The 22611-nt window shown below is 37.8% G+C and overlaps 1 protein-coding gene across 1 annotated transcript in view; it reads left to right on the top strand.

Moving 5' to 3' along the window:
- Nucleotides 1–21439, top strand: part of Myzap (myocardial zonula adherens protein) — an 86718-nt gene extending 65279 nt beyond the window's left edge. The window contains exons 11-13 of the mRNA XM_046461138.2: nt 594–677; nt 12709–12809; nt 20487–21439. Of these exons, the coding sequence (XP_046317094.1) occupies nt 594–677; nt 12709–12809; nt 20487–20583 (282 nt within the window). The 3' untranslated portion in view covers nt 20584–21439. The remainder of the gene's footprint in view (nt 1–593; nt 678–12708; nt 12810–20486) is intronic.
- Nucleotides 21440–22611: the final 1172 nt, after the last annotated feature.

Raw genomic sequence — 22611 nt, forward strand, 5'->3', positions numbered from 1 at the left:
AGTACTCCAGTTCTTGCTTTTAGGGAACCTCTGGTCTGTCTGGGAGGAGTCCAAGTTAAAGTATACTGTAGAAACAAAGGCATTAGCTCAGCTCAAGTCTGTTTTAGGAAGCTAGTCCTGCTTACTCCAGACCTCAGAATCCTCAACCCTTGAAATTCCATTAACACATCAACTTTTTGACACTTGGTTGAACAGATATGAATGTGCTATCAGGAATAACAAAAATGAATATTTGAAATGTGGGTTGCTTCATAAATTCAAGCTGAATGATTATTTCTTGTTGAGCTATATCTGCAGTTCCCTGGATTGTCTCTAGGCTATTATTAAGGATCACACAGCAGAACCAACATGGAGATGTTGCACTAAACAAACTTAATGAGACGTGACTCTGAAATCACAACTGTAAACCCAAGCTTCCCTGGTCACAGAGCTCCTGTGTAGAGCATCTCAGGTCAGCGCTGTTCTAGAAAACACAAAGAAATCCATGTGCTGGTTCTGTTCAAATGACAACCAAAGCCATATGACTCTCCCAGTAGGTTAACTTATACAGTTCTATACTTTTGATTGACAGTTTTTCATTTGTTTCTTTCTAGATTGAATCATTAAAGAAAAAAGTGCAACAGAAACAGCTTTTGATATTGCAGCTTTTAGAAAAGATTTCCTTCTTGGAAGGAGAGGTAAGAAGTTATGGTTCTTTAAGTCAGTGTCTTCCCTACCATTAAATTTTATGTTGCTGATCCTGCCGCTGACACTTAATTAAAAAATATGGCTATTTCCTGGCCTTATAAAATGGATTGAAGGTTAACTGCTAGCTCTGCAAATGAGGCTCCGACAGCTCCTTTTTCTTTACCATCTCACTCTCCTCACGCCAGCTTGCTGCTCACTTTTGCTTTTTGGCTATAGTTGTCTTTTTTTTTTTTTTTTTTTGAGAATTTCCTCAATGAGGCTGAAAAGCTGTTGATTAATATTGACAATTTCCAACATTCATGTAGTGCGGTATAGTTTGTGGAGTATTTTCACTTACATTCCTTATATGATTTTCTCAGTGACTTTAAGAAAGGCAAAACAAGGACTATTATTTCTGTGTGAACAAATGAAAACACAGAGGTACAGAGAAGATATGTGGTGTCGCCCAGGGTCACCCAGCTTAGTGAATGCCAGAGCCAGCTGAAAAACAGACTCCTAATCCAGTGCTCTTCTGTTACATTGAGTGCGTGACCATGAGGTGACTTAATTCACCTGAAACTTTAAGATGTATAGTATTCTTGACTCTCTGACTTTTTGAAAGTCATTTGGGGATTTTTGTATAGGTTCCAGAGAAGGAAATTATGGGGTTGGAAGAACCTTAGGAGGTGAGGTATTAATAGCAGGAGAAGCCAAAATGTATTTGCTCTAAAGGCTCTTAAGAACTTGGCATGGAGCCTTTTCCTTTTGAGATTCCATGAAAAGCTGGTTTGCCAAGCACCTGTCCTTGTCAGTGTTCCTCATGATTGTCCTTCCCCAGTGAGACAGCACAGGAGACAATTATGAAGCAAGGGGAAAGGGAAGAAATGACATCTATCAAGTATGGAGTGTGTGTCGGACATTGCTAGTTACTTTCCATATGCTCTGCATAATGTAAGAAGTGAAGACTGGAATCACACTTACCCAAGAGTGAGCACTGGATCTGCTTCTTATTAGCTGAGTGACCTGGGGAAATTTCTTAAAATTATACAATGGGATCATAAATGCACCTACGTATGTGTGACAGTGAAATGAGAATGCATGGTACCTGGCACATGCTCACACTCAATTTTTAATGTATTATTCTCTTTTTTATTAAAAGGGATTCCTTTCACATTAGATTGTATTCTCCCCATTTTATAAATGGGAACCCGTGGTTCAGGGACATTAGGAAACCTGTCCAGGTTAGTGGAGATGGGTAAGCCTGAATCAGAGCCTGAGCCTGTTTGCAGGGATCATGAGCTGGGTCTTCATTTACTCTGGTTTTGAGGGGCTGCCTACGACAGTCATAACCAGAAGCCCCCTGTGGCCCATAGGGGTCTGGTATCAGAGTCAAGGCCCAAGAATTCCAGTCTCTGGAAGCTGAGTAAATTATTATTTTTCTCATCCCTCTTCCTGCCCACCCTTTCCCCCACCACCATGGTCCCTGGGTCTAGCTTCAGCTTTAGGAATGTGCATTTCTATTTCTCAGATTTCCTTCTGAAATTGCAGCTCCCTGTAAAAGGGGTCACACCTTCCCTGGGGAAAGTTAGAGTGAGTGTCCCGATGGAGGTCCATGTGTCCAGAAAGAGGCTGGTTCTAGGAGAGAGGAAAGAGAGGAAAAAGAAGGTCACCCAAACAATGCCCCACCTTACTCCGGCAGTCTGGCTTAGCAAACTCAATTTCAGTCTGAGGCCCCCCTCTCCATCCTCCGTCTCCCCCAGGAGCATTTTAGCTATTCTCTTGAGCCATGGATTTCAGGACTGCACAGAGCATCAGGAACACCTGGTGCTGTTCTGGAGCTGCTGCCTCCTACTGGCTCATGAGACATGATTCTGTGCATGTTTTCTCAATTCTACTTTCAGTGAGATATCACATGGGTACTTTGAAATTAGCTGTGAAGGGAGTCTTTACACCATGGAGATCACAGTCACCACAAATCGGAGTTTTTTCCTCCCTGGAGAGCCTTATGTTAAAAATTTACTAACACAAAGTGAGGTGTTTTTATTTTTTTATTTTTTTAATGTATAGTGCTGTTTGCATTCAGAGGATTCAAATATCAAAAGGAAAAATCTTCACTAAATTGCCTTTGTGATAAGAGAATGTGTACAAACTAAGAAAATATATACTGTTTAGAAAGAGAAAAAAAATTTACTAACATATCATTAATTTAACTCCATTGTCTTAGGGGTTCTTGATTTACATACTGACACCTCCACTTACAAGCTAAGCCACTCTGGACTTATCTTGCTGTACCTCAGTCTCAGCATTTGTAACGTGGATTTTTTTTTAAGATTATATGAAACAATGTTATGTAAAACACTTAGACCTGTGCTTGACACACTGTAAAAGGTTGCCCTATGTTAATTCTTTCTTGATCACTCAGCAATTTGGAGACTTAAGATTACTTTTTGTTATTGTTGGTTAACATATTTTTGTATTTGTAGATGGACAGCATACCTTTATTTTATTTGTTTCAGTTTTTAAAATAGATTTTCAGTTGTAGATGGACACAATATCTTTATTTATTTATTTTTATGTGGTGCTGAGGATCAAACCCAGTGCCTCACACATGCTTGGCAAGCTCTCTACCACTGAGCCACAGCCCCAGCCCGAAACTTAGATTCTTATCCACATTCTGCTGTTATCTATGTTTAACCTCAGGGAAATCATGCCAACTGACAATCTGGGCTTAGTTACTTCATCTTTAGAAAAGCAGGGAGGAAGGAAAGAAGAGGACTTAGATCATCTCTGAGATTACTTTTATAAATGTCTTAAAACTTTGTTGAATTTTCAGGACATTAGATGAACAGTGCAGGAGAATATTCTGTACCTGATCTTGGACTGAGAGAAAGGGTCTGGCTTTTCCCTTTATCATGACTGACAATCTAGAACCCTTTTTTTCTTTGAAAATTGAGAATGTGGATTACTTTGTTTCTTGTATTCATCATCAATACTTACCTGTGTTCAAACTCATTAGATTTTACACTTATACACCCCCTCAAAAACACACATCAAATTTCTAAAAGCTTCTTCTTGCCTGGCCCTGTCAGACTCCACCATCATCAACTGATTTAAAATCTTCCTAATAACAAAAATAGACCAATTCTTCTTCCTTTTTCTTTTTTTCCCAACAATTCTGTGTTGCTCATCTTTAGGAGACAAAATATCTCAATTCCTTATTTCTGATATAAGATTTTTTTCCTAAAATAAAATTCTAAGCATACATCTTCATAAGGTTGAAAGGCTTTTTTTTTTTTTTTTGGTACCAGGGATTGAATCCAGGGTTGCTTAACCACTAAGCCATATCCCTAGCCCATTTTATTTTTTATTTTGAGACAGAATCTTGTTAAGTTTCCGAGGCTGTCTGAACTTGCAATCCTCCTGCCTCAGTCTCCCAAGTCACATTACAGGCGTACACACCACACTAGGCTGAAAGGCTTTTTGAGACTTATTCCATTACATTTTTCTCTGCTGAAAATCCTAAACTTACAGTGAAATTTTAAAGTCAGAAGAAAGGAGTCAAATGTCTTGGTTTTGTCCATTCTGCACTTGATATGTGCTGTGTGCCTCATAAACCTCTCAATATGTCTGGTGCATTGTTGGGACTATCATTCATTTTCCCTATAATACTAGGCTGCAGTGCCTGCACTAGGGCTTCCCATTCACTTTTGTGTGTGTGTGTGTGTGTGTGTGTGTGTGTGGTAGTGCTGGGGATCGAATCCAGGGCCTTGTGCATGCTAGGCAAGGACTCTACTAATTAGCTATATCCCCATTTACTTTTGACTGGATGAATTTTTGTTCAGTGCATGTGTTACAGTTCCTGGTTGCTCACTCTCCTGGGTCTTAGGGGAGCTGGGAAGGAGGTGACTACCATGCATTTGTGTCGTACATAAGCTCCCCCAAATGCTCAAAGGTGCCACATTAGGTTTTTCCTCTCTGGGAGGCACGCAAGCCTCCAAGTCACCTGGTAGTATTCATTACACATGTAAACACAAGGTGGTAGTATTTGAAAGCAGGAATATGCTGCAATTTGATTCTCAGAAGCAGTCTTTTATGGAGCATAGTCCAGTCAGCAGTCTGAAGCTATTCATTGTCTTACACTCTGGTCCAGTTCTGCAAGACTGAGAGGCAGATGTTCTGTGCTTCACTGGGTCAGGTCCTCTTAATTTTACTTTTTAAATATTTCTTAAATCTGTCCCTCCTCTAACTTTCCTCAACTACCCATGTGTAGACGCTTATCATCTTTTACCTTTTCCTATCAACATTGTTGTGTATAATTTACATAAATAAGCTATGTCCATTTAAAACGTATGAAGATTGAGAATCCCTTACTTGAAATGCTTAGGACCGGAAGTATTTGGAGTGTATCAGATTTTGGAATATTTCCAGACTTTACTGGTTGAGTATCCCTAATTCAAAATTTGGAAATCCAAAATGCTCCAAAATATAAATTTTTTGAGCACTCTGTCAGTGTGTAAAAAGTTTCAGATTTCATAATTTTGGATTAAAGATGCTCCACTTGTAATTCAGTGAGCTTTGACAGGTGCATATACCTGTGAGTGGCCACTAGAGTCAAGACAAGGAACATTTCTGTCATTCCCCCAAAGACTCTCTGTTTCCCTCTGCAAACTATCCCCCCTTCACCACAGGTACCCCCTGATTTTTTTGGGCAGGGGTTCACTTTTTAATCACTTTTTACCACTCTAGATTTGTTTACATTTTATATAAGTGGAATCATACAGTATTCTCCTACCATCACTTTGAATATACCAGTTTTTCTACATCCTTACTCAGACTTAGCATTGCTGGGTTTTTTGTTTTTGTTTTTAAATTTAACTGTTCTAGAGGGTATGTAGCATTTCATTGTGGCTTTAATTTGAGTTTTCTTGGTAACTGGCGATGTTGAATATCTTTCCTATTTGAGCATCTTTTTGTGTCTTTACTGACAAGTCATATATCTTGGTTTCTGAAGTCTCTGTTCAAATCTTTTGCCCTTTGAATTTTGCCTATTGAATATTTGGTTTCTCATTGAGTTGTAAGAAGAGTTCTTTATATATTTGGGATCCAGCCCTTTGTCAGATAAATGTGCTACAAATATTTCTCTTAATTTGCCTTCTTAACGATAAATATGAAAAGATTTTTATTTTTAGTTTTGATAAAGTTCAGTTGGACTTTTTTTCTTTTGTGATTTATGCTTTTTGTGGTACTAAGAAATCTTTTCATACTGCAAGTTTTCAGAGATTTCCTCCTGTGGTTTCCCCTAAGGATTTTATAGCTTTTTCATCTAGATGATTTACTATGAGGTAATTTTTGTGTTTTATATCAAGTAAGAGTTATTCTTTTTTACCCACCTAGCTATTCAGTTCTTTCCTTTTGCTCTCTCTTTAAAAGAGAGATATTGGTGATCTGTACATTCTTTCTCTTCTTTAATCATCTAGCTATGGGGTTATCAATTTTGTTGATTTTCTTAGAAAAATTTAAGTAGTTTTTGGCTTTGTTGATTTTCTCTATTTCCTGTTTTACATTTTATTGAGTTTTTCTCAGGTATTCATTAATTTTTTCTTTTCATTACTTTGAGATTTCTTTACTCTTCTTTTACTAGCTTCTTGAGGCAGAACCTTAGGTCATTGATTTTAGGCTTTTTTTTTTTTTGGTTTGTTTTTAATATAAGCCTTTAAAGCCATTGATGGCCTTCTAAGCTCTGTTTCAGCAGTATCCCCAAAACTTGGATATGATGTGTTTTTATTACCATCCAGTTCAAAATGCTTCCTAATTTCCCTTGAGGTTTTTCTTTGGTTTATGGATTATTTAGAAGTGTGTTGTTTAACTTCTAAATCTTTGAGATTTTCCTAGATATCTTATTTTTTTAAATTTCTAATTTAATATCATTATGGCCCAAGAACCTACTTTGTATGATTTTAATTCTTTTTTAAAATTTTTTTTAGTTATAGATGAACGTAATACTTTTATTTATTTATTTTTATGTGGTGCTGAGGATCAAACCCAGTGCCTCACAAATGCTAGGCAAGTTCTCTACCACTGACTAAGTCACAATCCCAGCTCTAATTTTAATTCTTCTTCTTTTTTTAAAAAAAATATTTTTAGTTGTAGATGGACACAATATCTTTATTTATTTTTATGTGGAGCTGAGGATTGAACTCAGGGCCTCACATGTGCAAGGTAGGTGCTCTACCACTGAGTCACTGCCCTAGCCCCCTGATTTTAATTATTTTAAATTTATTGAGGCTTGTTTTATGGCCAGCATATGGTTTATTTTGATTAAATATTGTGAAAAATATATATTCTGTTGTTGTGTATGTCCTATAACTATCAGTTACATTTAGGTTATTGATAATATCATTTACATAACATATTTTTCCTGATTTTTAAATAGTTGTCCTATCAGCTGCTGAGAGAGAGTTTATTAAGATCCCTTAATATCTTTTGGACTATTTCTTTTATTCTATTGGTTTTTTATTTTTGTGTTTTGAAGCCTCTGTTTTTAGGTACGTACACATTTTTATTTTTACATCTTGATGATGAATTGACCTTTTCATCATGAAATATTGGTCAGTACCTTAGTTAATACTCTTTGCCTTGAATTTTTTTTAGTTCATATTAATATGGCCATTTTTACCCTCTTATATTCATTATTTACATGGCATATCTTATTCCATCCACTCATTTTCAACTGGTCTGTTTTTCTGTATTTAAAGTGAATCTCTTATAGGCAATATATAGTTGAGACTTAGCTTTTTCATACATTCTAGTAGTCTCTGCCTTTAATTGCAGTGAGCCCATAAACATTTAATTATAAAGGATAATTTGTTAGTAATTTTACTTATATGATTGGATTTCGGTCTACCATTTCATTTCTGCTTGTGCTCTTTTGTTTGTTTTGCTTTGTTACTTTATTCCGTTTTCTTGCCTCCTTTTGGATTATTTCAATATTTTTTTAGATGAACATTTTATCTATAGGCATTTGGGCTCTATTTCTTTAATATTTCAGTAATTGCTCTAGGAGTCACAATATACACCAACTATTCATAGTCCACTTAGAGATAGTCTTATACCATTGTGTGTAAAATGAAGAAACCTTGCAGTGATTGTATGATTACTCCTTCCCCACTATTAAAATTGTCATATGCATTGTATCTATAGTTATTACAAACCCACAATACATTGTTATTAGTTTTGCTTTAATAAATTACATATTTTATAAAGAAATTAAGAGAAAATATAAAACTTCATATTTATTCACTTTTTTTTTATTTTTGATGCTTGATATTCATTCCTGAAATTCTAAGTTTCTCCCTGATATCATCTCTCTTCAGCCCAGAGAACTTTTACTTAGCATATGTGTAATGTAGGCCATGTAGTAAAACTTTTTCTTAGTTTTTCTTACCTGAAAATAAGATCATAATTTCACTTTATCACCAAAAGTATGAAGCTCAAGGTTGACAGTTTCTTTCTCTCAATACTCACTGTTTTTGGTTTCCATCCTTCCTAATAAGATATCTGTGATAACCCAAATGATTATTACCTAGTAGGCAACAGATTGCTTTCAAGGTTTGCTTGTGATTTTCAGCAGTTTGACTATAATATGTTTCTCTTTGACTTTATCCTGTTTGGGTTTGCTGAACTTCTTTTGTAAATGTTTGACTTTCACCAAATTCAAGAAGTTTTCAGTCATTATTTCTTAGAGTATTTTTTCTGATTTTGTTTCCCTCCCTGTTCTTTCTGTGATTCTAGTATTCTTACTTTAGCCCTCAAAAAATTGTCCCATAGTTCCATGAAGTTCTATTTATTATTTTCATTCTTTATCTTCTTTTATTTGGATAATTTCTACTCATATATCTTCAAATTTACCGATTCCTTCCTTTGTCATTTTCTTTTCCCTCTTTTTTTTTTTTGGGGGGGGGTACCAGGGATTGAACTCAGGGGCACTTGACCACTGAGCCACCTCCCCAGCCTAATTTTGTATTTTATTTAGAGACAGGGTCTCACTGAGTTGCTTAGCACCTTGCAGTTGCTGAGGCTGACTTTGAATTCCTGATTCTCCTGCCTAAAGCCTCCCGAGCCACTGGGATTACAGGCATGCACCACCACACCTGGCAACATTTTCATTCTTAAGTCTATCTAGCAAAAATAATTTTTTAAAAAATTTTAAGTATTGTACTTCTCCGTTCTAAATTCCCATTTGGTCCTTTCTTATATTTTCTTTCTTTCTTTCTTTTTTTTAAACTATAGCATTACTTGTAAGCATATTTTTCCATTACTTCATTGATCACAGTTATGATAGCTGCATTAAAGTCCTTATCTGAACATTTCAGCATCTGAGTCATATCAACATTGGTGTCTGTTGATTCTTTTTCCCTTGAAAATAGATCACATTTTTCCTGATTCTCCAGATGTCAAGACGTTTGCATTGTAAGCTGGATGTTATAAGTGCTTTGCTATGGAGACAAGATGTTTAGCCAGCTTTTTCATTGCTGTGACCAAAAGACCTGACAAGAACAGTATAGACAAGAAAAAGTTTATTTGGGGCTCAGGATTTCAGAGGTTCAGTCCTTAGCTGACCAACTCTATTGCTTTGGGTCCAAGGTGAGCAGAGCATCATGGTGAAAGTGTATAGAGGAGGAAAGCAGCTCAGGACTTGACATCCAAGAAACAGGTCTGCTCACCAGGGACAAAATATAAGCCCCAAAGTCACACCTCCTGTGACCTGCTTCCTCCAGTTACACCCCACCTTCCTAAAGTTGCCACTTAGTTAATCCATATCAGTGGATTAACCCACTGATTAGGTCAAACTTCATAATCTATATCATTTCACCACTGAAAATTCTTGCATTGTCTCACATAGGAGCTTTTGGGAGACACCTCATATCTAAACCATAACACTTTAGTTTCTATTTCTTTGTTGTGAAGATTACTGAGGTTTTTGTCTTAAAATGAATTGAATTTTGTTGACCCCAACTACACCCTGCCAAGCCCAGGATAGATGATATCTCAGGTCTGAGTTCCATTATTTAAGTCTTAGCTGCAAACTCTTTTTAATTCACCCCTTGTAAACATGGTTCAAGGATCTATCAGACACTTGAGCTGAGTCTATGCACAGATTTCCAATCCCCCCACACTTTTCTTTTGACTTCTCTCTTGGCAGCCCTTACTCCTTCTCTTGGTTTCTTTTACCAGAACAATGGTCTTTATGACAAATTTTTATTTTATCTGTGGCTGCTACCACAGCATTGCTACTCTGAAGGTAAAGCTACAAATGAAAAGAAACAAAACAGAGAATACAAGAAGTACTTATCACTTTGCTTCAAGTTTCAGGTCTCTTGCCTGTCTCTATTTAACTCTCTAGAAACCTGGTTAGCTGCCTTTTATCTCTTATCCAGTATGTATTGATATTATTTGCAGCAGGATTGGCTTTTTTAGTACATTCTCCTCTATACCAGAAGTGTGGCTCTTACTCTTTTAGCGATATAACTGCAGTGGCCTTCCGGGCTACCCTCCCTGTCTTTAGTCTGATTTCCCTCTAATGCAATTTTCACTTGGGAGCCAAGGGATTATAAAATTTTGGTGCTGACCTTGCTTTTATGGGATTGGCTTTTGACTCCTTATAATAGTATCCATAGCCCTTCATAACTAATTGCTGTTCTAATGCAACCTGGTGCCTTTTCTCAACCTAGTGTGTTTCTACAGTCCTGGAGTTCTACTTTGCCTTTTCTTACTCTCCCTCGCCTAACTCCAGAATCACCGTTCCCTGTTCCCATTTTGAATTTGCTGTCCCCTGAAAATTCTCTTAGTATTCTGTGTGACTTCCTGTAATGAAAGTTGTCACAAAGTTCTTTCTGCTCAGTTGTCTGTGCTCCCACAGGTCTGAGCTGCTCTGGAGTTGCAAATCATGCTATATCTATTAAAACTGCTAACTAATTCTCCTCACCTAATTTCACAGGCTGCCTGATATACAGAAGATAAACCAATATTTTATCAACGAATTGAACTTTGATGAATATAAATGTTTTATTTCTGTGCTTCTCTGGTTGCCTGATGTACATAGATAGAATTTCCAGAAGAGCAAAGGATTTGGGGCTACATAGCCATTATTCACTATGTAGCATTTGGGGCATATCTGCTAACTTTGTCTCTTATGCCCTCTAAGAATAGGTTCTAGACCCAGCGTTCTGTGAAATCCTTATGACTAAAGTCTTTAAACTGAGAAGGGGTAAGGTCACAGGATTGCTGGATTTAGCACAGTGGCAGGTCTTTTTTGCCTTTCTCTTTCCTTGCAAATGGGAGAGTCCAGATATTGCCAGGGAAGGGGTGTGTGTGTGTGTGTGTGTGAGAGAGAGAGAGAGAGAGAGAGAGAGAGAGAGAAGAGAATGTTGACATCCTCTTGGCAGTAAGCCAACACTATTCTTCATACTAAGGAGTGGGTGAAAGATTTGGAGCCCATACTCCTGTCATAGCTGGCTAGCTTCTTGGGAATCTGGAATGCATTATCTTTCTTTGCTCCCTAATTATCAGAAGGGATCCAGAGACCTTTACCTGGTGAAGAACACGGGTTTGCATGAGAGCTGCTGCTTTGCTCCTTGGTATCACCCTTTCAGAGGGAGAGCTTCTGACTCTAACCTACATATTTCTTTTCAAAACAAATAAGCTTCTATTTTCAAAAGACGTTTAAACTTCCTTGTGCTTTCTAGTATCTTAGACTAGAGCCTTAGCTTCAGCTCCAACTTGAAAATTAATGATGATGGAATGTGATGATCATTACCATCCAAAGTACATGTATGAAGACACGAATTGATGAGACTATACTATGTATACAACCAGTGATATGAAAAATTGTGCTCTATATATGTAATAAGAATTGTAATGCATTCTTCTGTCATATATAAATACATAAATAAATCAATAAATAAAAAGAAAATAAGAAAAAGCAAATGCTTTAATTTTTTCTAGTTAGACAAATAACATTGTAAAAGTATTTATACATTTATTTATCTGATACATTTTATCTGACATCTCCTACATGTCATGCTTCAAGGATAGAGCCAGGAAGATAAATGCTGTCATTACCTCTTGGAAATTTAGTCTAGCATTACCAAAAATATATATAAAAAAAACTTCTTTAAAAGCATCTGAAAAACCTCAGTACACAGAGATAACCACTTCTTTCTGATTTTTTTATGTGATTTGTCCTTTAAATTTCAGATACAACCACTTCATCTGTTTTTATTCCCATATCCTCAACTTTCTTGCACCTTTGTCCTTCATTTCCCCCATGGGACAAATTTCCAGTTCGTGAGCATCTAATCATCTACCTATGTAATGTTTGGCTCTGGACTAAAAAAAAAAAAAAAAAAAAAAAAAAGAAAGAAAGAAAAAAAGAAACTATTCAGAATGTTAATTTTAATCCCAAGGAGCTTGTTCTATTTTATATGTTTGAGATTTTGAATTTTCCACACCTATGAAATACTAATTATTGAGTTATAGAGGTATTTCCCACTAAATTAAATTAATAGACTTACTCATTTTATAGTTTAATGGGGGAATGTTAAAAGTTGAGCGACACCTTATTTTTAATGGCAAAAAAGTGATAAATATCTAAATGCCCATCAATAAGAGACTAGTTAAATAAACAATGAACATCTGTAGGATGGAATAATATGAACCAATTAAAATAGTTTGCTGACAAAAAGAAAACTAGTAAACATGGAAAGATACCTATAACAAGTTGTTGACTAAAAAAACAGATTATTTTGTAGACTAAGATATGTTGTTTTCATTTATGTAAAATTGGATGTACATGTATGTACACACACCGATTTATGTAAAAGGATTCAATGTATTTGTTCACATTCTATTGTATAAGAGATGTTTAGTAAATACATTGTGGTAGATGTCCATGTCATAGGGGGAAATCAAATAATGTATATAAATTGCATATTTGTGAGAAAACATTTGGTTGACTAAAAGTACTTTCCCCCTTATTTCTAGAATAATGAGCTACAAAGCAGATTGGACTATTTAACAGAAACCCAATCCAAAACTGAAGTGGAAACCAGAGAGATTGGAGTGGGATGTGACCTTCTACCCAGGTATTTAAGAATTTCCTGTTTTTTTGACCCAGATTCTTCTTTGACTTAAGAAAATACTTTCACTGGATGGTTAATTACAGAATTGCATTCTTTCTACCAAAAATATTTCTGCAAAACTAAGCGGTGGTTGCTGAGGGTTCAGAATGGTTTCCGTAGGAACAGAGACATTATATAAGGTGGAGGGGATATTGAAGGAGAGACCTGGAAAAGCTACTTTGAAAGAGAAATTGGACATACCAGTGAGTGCAAGTATTTGTTCATTCATTCACTCCGCAACTAGATGTTGATACCTCCCCTGTGACACTGAAAGCAGTGAGATTTGGTTCGTGCCACACAGTAGAGTCTGGAAGGACAGACAGATATGTAGCAGACATTGATGACAGTATGAGAGGGTGGTGCAAGGTGCCTTGGTAATGTTGAAGAAAGAGGGTCTAAATCTTGAACCAGATACTCTGTTCCCCAGAGCTGTAGCAGAGTATTATCTAGCATTTGGTCTGGTTCATGTATAAACAATCTGCTTCTGTCACATTTGTGATGTCGATAGCCTGGTTGGTTCAGGGCATGCCTGGGCCAGGACTGGCTTCTTCATTGTTAAGCTGCTCTTCATGCCCAGGCCTGTGTCCCTCCTGAGTGAGATTGGAGCCTGTGCCTTAGTAGTCTGCCCTTGATAACTAACTTCTCATTTCTAGTTGCTCACAACTGTGCCTGGCCTAAAGAGGACATAAAACAAATTTATAACAAGGATACACATGTGACTTGTGATCTAGCTAGTCAAAGTCACAAAATGCCTTATATCCTGTGTGCAAAAGGGGATTCTTGCATAAGTGGGGGCCTTTGTGTGTGTTGTACTAACACTGGTGGCCCAGAAAAATGTTGAATCCTGGAAAATTGAATGGTTATATCTGGTGGGAAAGAGTGATAAGCCAGTCACCAAGCTGGGATGAGAGTCCTTGGTTCCGGCTTCCTAAATGCCAGCAGGAATGCTTCTGGCAGGTCATTCTTGGTTGGACCTCAGTGTCCTGGTCTCTATCATCTGTAATGTTATAAGAGAAAACCTCATTGCCCACCCTACTTGACTTTTTAAAAATTTATTAAGGATGCTTTTTTTTTGCTCATTAAAATAAGCCACTCATCATCCTCAAAGAAATTATCAAAAGCAGCATAAAGCTCTTTTTTTTTTTTTGACAATGTTCTTATTTACATTTCTTGTCTTCTGGTAAAGACAAGGCAATTTTGTCATTCTGATAAAATTAACGGAAAATGTTAAAAAAATATACATAAATAGACTGTTTCATCAATGTGTGATACAGTGTATGTGATGAAAATATAACTAAAAAGAGTGATTGATTGTGTTCAGGGACTCTTTTTGAAATATAAATAATTTGGCCATTTTTGTTTTTCAAGAACCAAGTGGTTTAGTCCACTCTAATTGCCCACATAATAAATCTTGTTTGGCTAAGTCGGGTACAAAACTATGTCTGAAACCAATAAATTGTTTGTTTTCTAATTCCCACATTTTGGCTTAAAACAAGCTTTTCAATTTGTATGTCCAAGCAGAGCCCAAGGCAAACTTTTATGGCTAAGTTATGAAACCACAAAGCGGTTTTCATAATGGAAGTGCTGACAGACCCTTAACTTATGGCCACGGTGAACTTGGAAGCCGCTTCAGTATCTAAAAGCAGCTTTTCCATAAATGTAACATTTGGTTTCCCCCAGGATCCATCTTAGCACTTTAACTACCTGGGTCAGTCAGCAGAGGAAATGAAAACTACATAGCCACATTTCCGAAAAGGCAGAGTCATATTTCATGCATTTCCTCACAATTATTTATTAAGTGCCTACTATGTGAAAGGCACAGGGCAGGCAGTTCCTGCTGGTGAGGGTGCAGGAGTTTGGGAGATAACTCAGGGCAGTGGTTTTCCACCTGTGCTTCTTGGAACTGCCTCGCTCTGAGCCATGGCTCCTGGAAAGGCCTCACGGCTGGGGGTGAGGAAGGGTTAGTGAGGTCCTGACCTGGGGGCCTCCCTCCCTCCCCACAACAATCTGAGTCCGTTTTGAATATTGGATTCCAAATAAGATTTTGTTTGAATAGAGTTCTGTGGTCAGAAATAAATTGGACTCTCCCATCCCTGTCCTAGTTGAATCCCTTTGTTTTACAGGCCACAGAACAGAACCCCACAGAAATAAAGTGACTCGCTAGAAGCCACGCAGCTGGGGTTAGAAGCAGGCCTGAGTCTTGGAGTACATTGTAGCTGGAAAATACTTGATAGAGTTGCTAAATTGTGTCATGTATGTTTTAACAAAATTTCTGGTTATTACTTGGACTTCAGACTTGCGTCTAATTAATAAAAGAGTCCATGGTGTTTTCCAGAATATATTTTGAACAGTCACCTCCAGAATATTTTCAATCAATCAAAGTATTGAATTAAACCTCAATTACACAAAAGTGCTTTGTTCTTACACCCTATTTTCTGACTAAGAACTGAGCAGTGTGATCTAATTGCGGAGTCTAGATGCCCTGGATTCCCTGTCCCACTAGCTGCTACTGATTGCAGCCTTGGGCAAATTATCTAACCTCTCTGAAACCTCAACTCTTTTATCCTTAAAAAGGGGATGAAGAAAATAATTTCAAATCTCACTGGATTGCCTGCCTGCCTGAGACTAGTCTTCCCCTAAGTGGAATCTATTCAGTACCCTCTCCCTGCCCCTACTGTCTCCTCTTCAACTTCTGCCCCTCTGTCTAACCTTTGTGTTCTTGAATTTCTGGTGAGCAAGGATCTCTTAAGGTGAGGGGAGAGAAAAGGGTAAGGAGTGACTCACTGTAAGTTCAGAGGCTTTTAAACACCTTTCTCCTTTTTTTCCTTCCTTCATTCCTTCCTTCCTTCCTTCCTTCCTTCCTTCCTTTTTAAAGACAGAGAAGTTCGGTTTGAAAAGTATGATACATGTTAATTAAAGCCATGGAGAACAATTTCAGATTGTCTAGCCTTCATTTACAGAGAAAAGCGAAAATCCAAAAGAAAAAGAGGCTTTTCTTTCTTCTGCCTTTAGTGAATTGAAACATGGTTTCCAGGAAATTCATCAATGATGCCTTAATAGGTACAATTTGATGAAAAAGAAAAAAAAATTCCCCATGATCATAAGTGCACAGCACATAGTATGTGCTTTAAAATGCTCACATTTTCACATTTCTGTTGTAGAGATTGGAATGCAAAGTCAACTTTTGGTCAAAAGCTTTGTTTTCTGATTCTGCTAATACTGCCCCCCCTATGTGGAGGAGGAGGATTGCCCTTTTGTGGATTAATAAAAGGTTAACAATAGCCTGAATGTGTTAAAGAAAATAGGTGAATTTCAGTTCTGTGGTTGAAATTATTTGTGCTCTTGAAATCCTGTTGTTTCCTAGTGACCTGCTTTAGCAAAATATGCCACTTTTTTTTTTTTTTGAAGGTTGGGATATGAGTGCCTGTTGTTGAAACCCAGAAGGTTCACCTTTATAAATATTTCTGCATTTTATAGGCTTTTAGAATATTGTCACCAGAGACCATTTCTGTTTTGAGGAATTTTCACAGGAGTTGGCACAAATTGCCATCTGGTTTCTGCCCCTGCCATTTGCCTACACTGCCTGGTCAGGTCTCCAGGGACTCCTGAAGTGCCAGGTCCCATGGATTTCTCTTCATGGAAGGTGACACTGGGACCACTCACTCCTCAAAATTCCCTTGGTCTCTGGTGTCCATTGTCATCTCTATGTAAAATGACAGCTGTGTCCAGCCTGTGTGAGCTGCTGGAGTCATGAAGATGACTGAGATGTGGTTTTTCCCCTCAGAGAAATTATACCTAGCAATGGAGACAAATATATACAACAAGTGCAACATGAGATGCTTCCTGTGGCTGAGCCTGTATGAAAGAGTCATTTTCAAGGTGTCTATGCGGGATGGAAAACATGGGAAGACATGGTGGATGTCTGGAGGGGGACATGTGAAGTTTAAGATCTGGCCACCATGCTTCTGATACACCCTGCACCACTTTGTGAATGATTGGATGTGGGAAGTTAGGGGAAAGGTTTACTCTCATATTTCATATGCTTTTCATCATTGCTTTAGTCAGCACGAGCAATATAGCTTTGCTATGTAGTAATCCACAAATCTCAGTGGCTCAGCACTATAAATATTAATTTTTCACATCATAGTCAAAGACAGGTTGTATTAGCCCCACTCCACAGAGTCATTCAGGAACCCAACATTCTTTTTTTTTAATTTTTAAATTTCTTTTTAGTTATACATGGCAGTAGAATGTATTCTGACATATCATATTTACATGAAGTATAGTTACCCATTTTTGTGGTTGTACATGATGTGGAGTTACACTGGTCATGCATGTATTCATAGATGAACATAGAAAAATTATGTCTGATGCATTCTACTGTCTTTCCCATTCCTATCTCCCCTTTTGTTCCCCCATTCCTCCCTATTCAATCTGGTGAACCTCGACTCTCCCACCCCAACTATTGTGAATCAGCATCCATGTATCAGAGAGAACATTGGCTTTTAGTTTTGGGGGATTGGCTTATTTCACTTAGCATGATAGTCTCCAGTTCTATCCATTTACAAGCAAATGCCTATTTAAAAAAATTTTTTTTGTAGTTGTAGATGGACAGAATGCCTTTATATTATTTGGGTTTTTTTTTTAATTTTTATGTAGTGCTGAGGATCAAACCCAGTGCCTCATGCATGCTAGGCAAGTGGTCTACTACTGAACTACAGCCCCAGCCCAGCAAATGCCTATTTTGAGTGAGCATCTGCATATCAGAGAGAACATCAGGCCTTTGGTTTTTTAGAATTGGCTTATTTCATTTTTTTGTAATTGGCTTATTTCTTTTCTCCAATGAATGTTTTTGGTGCCTTTGTCTAATATGAGATAACTGTATTTATGTGGGTTTGTCTCTGTTCCTTATATTCTGTACCATTCATCTTCATGTTTGTTTTGGTGCCAATACCTTGCCATTTTTGTTACTGTAGCTTTGTAGTATAATTTAAGGTCTGGTATTGTGATGTCTCCTGATTCACTTTTCTTGGTAAAGATTGCTTTGGCTATTCTGCACCTCTTACTTTCCCAAATGAACTTCATGACTGCTTTTTTTTATTTCTATGAAGAATGTCATCAGAACCTTAATAGGAATTGCATTGAATTTGTACAGTATGGCCATTTTGACAATATTGATTCTGCCTATCCAAGAGCATGGGAGATCTTTTTATCTTCTAAGGTCTTCTTCAATTTCTTTCTTTAGTGTTCTGTAGTTTTCATTGTAGAAGTCTCACACCTCTTTTGTTAGATTGATTCCCAAGTATTTTATTTTCTTTGAGGCTATTGTGAATGGGATAGTATTCCTAATTTCTCTTTCAGTTGATTCATCACTGATGTATAGGAACATAATTGATTTATGAGTGTTAATTTTATATCCTGCTACTTTGCTGATATGTGTATAATGGAACCCAAGATTCTTTCATCTAGTGATCTCCTGGGCTTTTAGAGTCCTCCTGGATCCTCCACTGCATTGTCTGCATAAAAGGGAAAGGAGAGGGAGCATGGAGGAATATGTGGAAAGGCAGTAAGAGCTAAGCCTGAAGTAATGTGAATCATTTCTGCCCACTTAGTCACATGGTTCACCTAACTGTAAGAGAAGCTAGGAAATTTAATTGAGTTATATATCCAGAAGGATTAAAATGGGTTATGTCTCCATTTTAGTCTCATTCTCCTGTTAATTCTGCCTCCTAAATATCTCCCTGAACTTGCTACTTCACCTCTGATACTCCTGTTGGAATTCTCATCTCTTTTTCACTTCCTAACCACCAAGAATTTGCTAACCTTCTACCTTCAGGCCAGCTTTTCCATAGATAACTTTCAGCAATTCCAGAGAAATCTTGCTAGAATAAAAATACATCATGGTTTCCTATCCCCTCCTGAATTCCTTAGCAAGGCACTCAGGGTCCTTCTCCACTTGTCTCTTTTTCTGCCACTTTTTATTATGAACTCCTTGCTTTACTAATACATGTCTCTGTTGCTCACCCTCCTTTGCCCTGGCACATACGATCCCTTCGGCCTGAAGTTCCAATCTCCTCTTTGCCTACTCGATGATGCCAGGCATCCCTCAAGATTCACCTTCCCTGTGTAAATTCCCGGATGTGAATTTCTTGGTGATGCTAAATTGTTCTGCCCTCAATTAACTCTTCATGTGTTCATCTTCATTGCTCAAGGTCCTGAGAGGAAGGGAAAATTGAAGGAGTTCAAAGGGGCTATTTAGAAATGTTTGGGCAACTGTATGGGAAATAAACAAGAATAGTGTTGTGCTCCAGAGCTGGCAACAGTGGAAGCCGTAACCACTTGTCTTAGTCTGTTTTATGTCGCTCTGGTTGCATTTCATGGTAGATGATATCACAATGTCGGGTGCACATGTGGAAAAAGAAAAAGAAGTCATGTGGTGACACAGGAAGCAAGAGTTTGAGGAGGGCCAATATTTGTTCTTTTTATAACAACCTGCTCTGAGAAACGAATACACCCCTACTAGCCTCAGTCCACTCTCACCAGACCATAAATCCAGCATGGGGTAGAGCCCTTTTCACCTAGGCCCCATCTCTTAAAGGTGCCACTACCTTTCCATGCCACACTGAGGACCAAGCTTCTAGCACATGAACCTTTGGTGGATACACCAATCCATATCCAAACCATAGCACTACCATAGGCCTGAAGAGGCAGGGGAGAATGCTGGTAAAAGAGAGCAAGGGCAGAAATGTAGCATTGGCCTTTGAGAGAGGAATGTACTAAGCTACCCAGCTGCAGCCTAGCTGGAAGAAACAAATGTCCTGACTCTCTGTCCATCCATTCTATGATTCTTAGCTGCCATTTCCAAGCTGATTAGAACAAAACAGAGAAGTTCATTGATGCTGACCTTCAAGTCAGCTTCCTAGAGCATACAGCAAGTGAAGAGGGATGGAAAGTAGATCTGTATGAGCAAACAGAATATCCAACACAGCTCTTTACGTCTCTCTCATAGTACCTAACACATTATATTAAAGTTACTTATTTGCATGTCTTTCCTGCCAAGGTATGCACTCCTTGATTGTATGTTTTATATTTTTCGGAATCACTGATGCCTGGTACACCTTTAAAAGTTTCAAAAATTATGGTCTTGTCTTAATATATTTGGATTACTATTATAAAATACCATCAACTGAGAAGCTTGAAAAACAGAAACTTTGTTTTCACTCTTCTGGAAACCAGGAAGTCTAAAACCTAAATTTGGTTTCTGGTGAAAACCCACTTTCTGGCTTATGGATGACACCTTTTCCTCATGTCCTCTTGTGGCACATGAGATGATGGGTCTGTTTTATAGAGGCACTAATCTCACTCATGGGTGTCACACCCTTAGGACCTAATCACCTGTGAAGGCCCTGCTTCCTAAAGTTATCACCTTAAAGTTTGGATTTCAGCATGAGTTTGGAAGGACCAAAGCATTCAGTCCGTTGCAGGTCTCTTTTGTAATGTTTGAGTAAAATATTAAACTGCAGTTTTTTTTTTTGTTTTGTTTTTTAAATGCTGAAAAACCATTTTAGAGAGTCGTCTTGCCATGTGAAGAATGTAGAGTTTTTTGTTTCTTCTTCCTGATCTGCCTTTTCTCATTTGCAGCCAAACAGGCAGGACTCGCGAGATTGTGATACCTTCTAGAAACTACACCCCGTACACGAGAGTCCTGGAGTTGACCATGAAGAAAACACTGACATAGGCATGTGGATACATGCACTTTCTACAGGTGGCAAAGCCCCTGAAACCTTGTGGCTTCAAGTCAGGAAAGGGTGACTGTTGCTTCTTCATATACACAGTGTAAACAGGAGTGGAAAATTGCTGAGCCTCTGACCTACTTCCAAGAGAGGAAGGAAAGTGAAGGCAGAGGGGACACAGAAGGAAGAGGTCTATAAGGTCATATTTCAGACACCCAACCAATGTTACCCTGCTGTACTGTATCGTCATTTATTTCTCATGTAGACACTGAAATCCTAACAGAATTTCACAATTTATTTTGTGTTTTGCTAGAGTTTGGTTGGGAAGGGAAAGGGCATTAGTTTGAAATTTCATGTTACTCATGCCAGGGTGGGTTATTATAGCATGAAAGTTTTGTTTACCCATAAAAGTATTAGAGACAGTGTTTCTCTGGCACAAAGAAGCCTCTTCACAAGAAGCATGGGCACCTGGAAAAACTTGAACCTCGAAGAAAGGATTCCCAATGTACAGTGCTCTCTCCTCTTGGTGTTGAGGGTCTGTGCAGGGTTGTAGGAGCCACCATTAGAGACTTGTGTGGGCCAGACAAGCTTCATTCTGATTGCTAATCTCTTATTTTAATTTGTGCCTTATGCCTTTGTAGGATCAGCTGAAATCACCGTATTTATTCAACCTGTGATTTTTTTTTCACTTTAACTTAAAGAGAATTTTTTATGTTGTAGAAATTTAATCATTGGATGTTTTCAGTATCAATGGTGTTTTTGTTGGAAGAATGAGTAATCTGTTCAGGCATGCTGTACTTTGATATTATTACCTATATCACATATGTTTAATAAATACCATATATTTTGTTCTACTAATAATGTTGTCTCTGTGTTTACTCCATGACCATGTAGAGGGATTCAGAGCAGACCAGGCTATAGAATGAGTGTAAAGGTCAGATCACAGTGATCTTTCATCCATCAGTATGAACTACAGAAGCATGGAAAAGCATAAGATTTTATGTGTGTATGTATGAGTGTGTGTTTCTTTTAATTTTCAAAATATATTTAGCTAACACACCTTCTCAAAAGAGTAAGTAAGATATATTCATGATCACAAAATGCAAAATTTGTTTTTCCTTGTAAAAATCCCCCACCCTTTTTCCAGGTTCTCCTTACCTCCCCCAGCTTAGAAAAAGAAAAAGAAAGCCCACAAAATTCAATGAATCACCGTGAGTTGGGATAAAGAGGAAAATGTGTGTTTTGGAGCCAAATTTGTGTACAAACTCTGGCTATGGGACCTTTAGCAAGCTGTCAACACTCTCTGATTATAGTTTCATCCCCTAATAACCCAGGAAAATCATACCTACTCAGTAGGCTAATGTAAGTAGCAAATGAGGTAATGCAGAAGGGGCTGGCCCAGGCAGAGCAGGCACCTGGGCATCCATTGCTGTCACTCTGGAGGTTGTTTTAAAGCACGGCTGGAAGTGTTCTAGTAGCAAGAAACCACGCACTGTAGAAATGACCAGAAAGGAGTATACGTAGAGCAAAGACTGTTGTCAGGACCAGGAGATAGGGAAACTGGGCTCAGAGAGGGGCAGAGGGTCCCAGGAGCCCTATACCCAAACAGAAGCTGGTCTGGAAGCTATTTCTAAATGAATGCAATGACTTAAATAATGTCAGTTTAATGAGACCAAGACAGAAATAAAAACTGTTCTGTAAACATTTCTCCATTTCATCCTTTCTCTGTCTCTTAAAATGAGAAAGAAGAAAAAGGAAAGCTTTAGAGATTTTAAATTTAAAGAATGCCAGGAATCATTCTGTAGTGGGAGTCTTTGTATTTTAAATATACCTTCAACATGTAGAGAATTCTAAACATTGTGCACACTGAAACTGGAAGAAACTGAGAAAGAATCCTTTTAGATCCAATAATGCCAATAATGCTAACCCTCAATATGAAAGAGTGACATCCATCCACTTCATGAACATGAGTGTATGGTAGAACTGAGGGAGTGAACTCTAAAATTACAGAATAAATTTATGTCTCTGAAAGA

This window comes from Marmota monax, unplaced genomic scaffold (assembly GCF_021218885.2).
Source record: "Marmota monax isolate L192 unplaced genomic scaffold, Marmota_monax_Labrador192_F-V1.1 WCK01_AAM20220418_F8-fsc00001, whole genome shotgun sequence".
NCBI lineage: Eukaryota > Metazoa > Chordata > Mammalia > Rodentia > Sciuridae > Marmota > Marmota monax.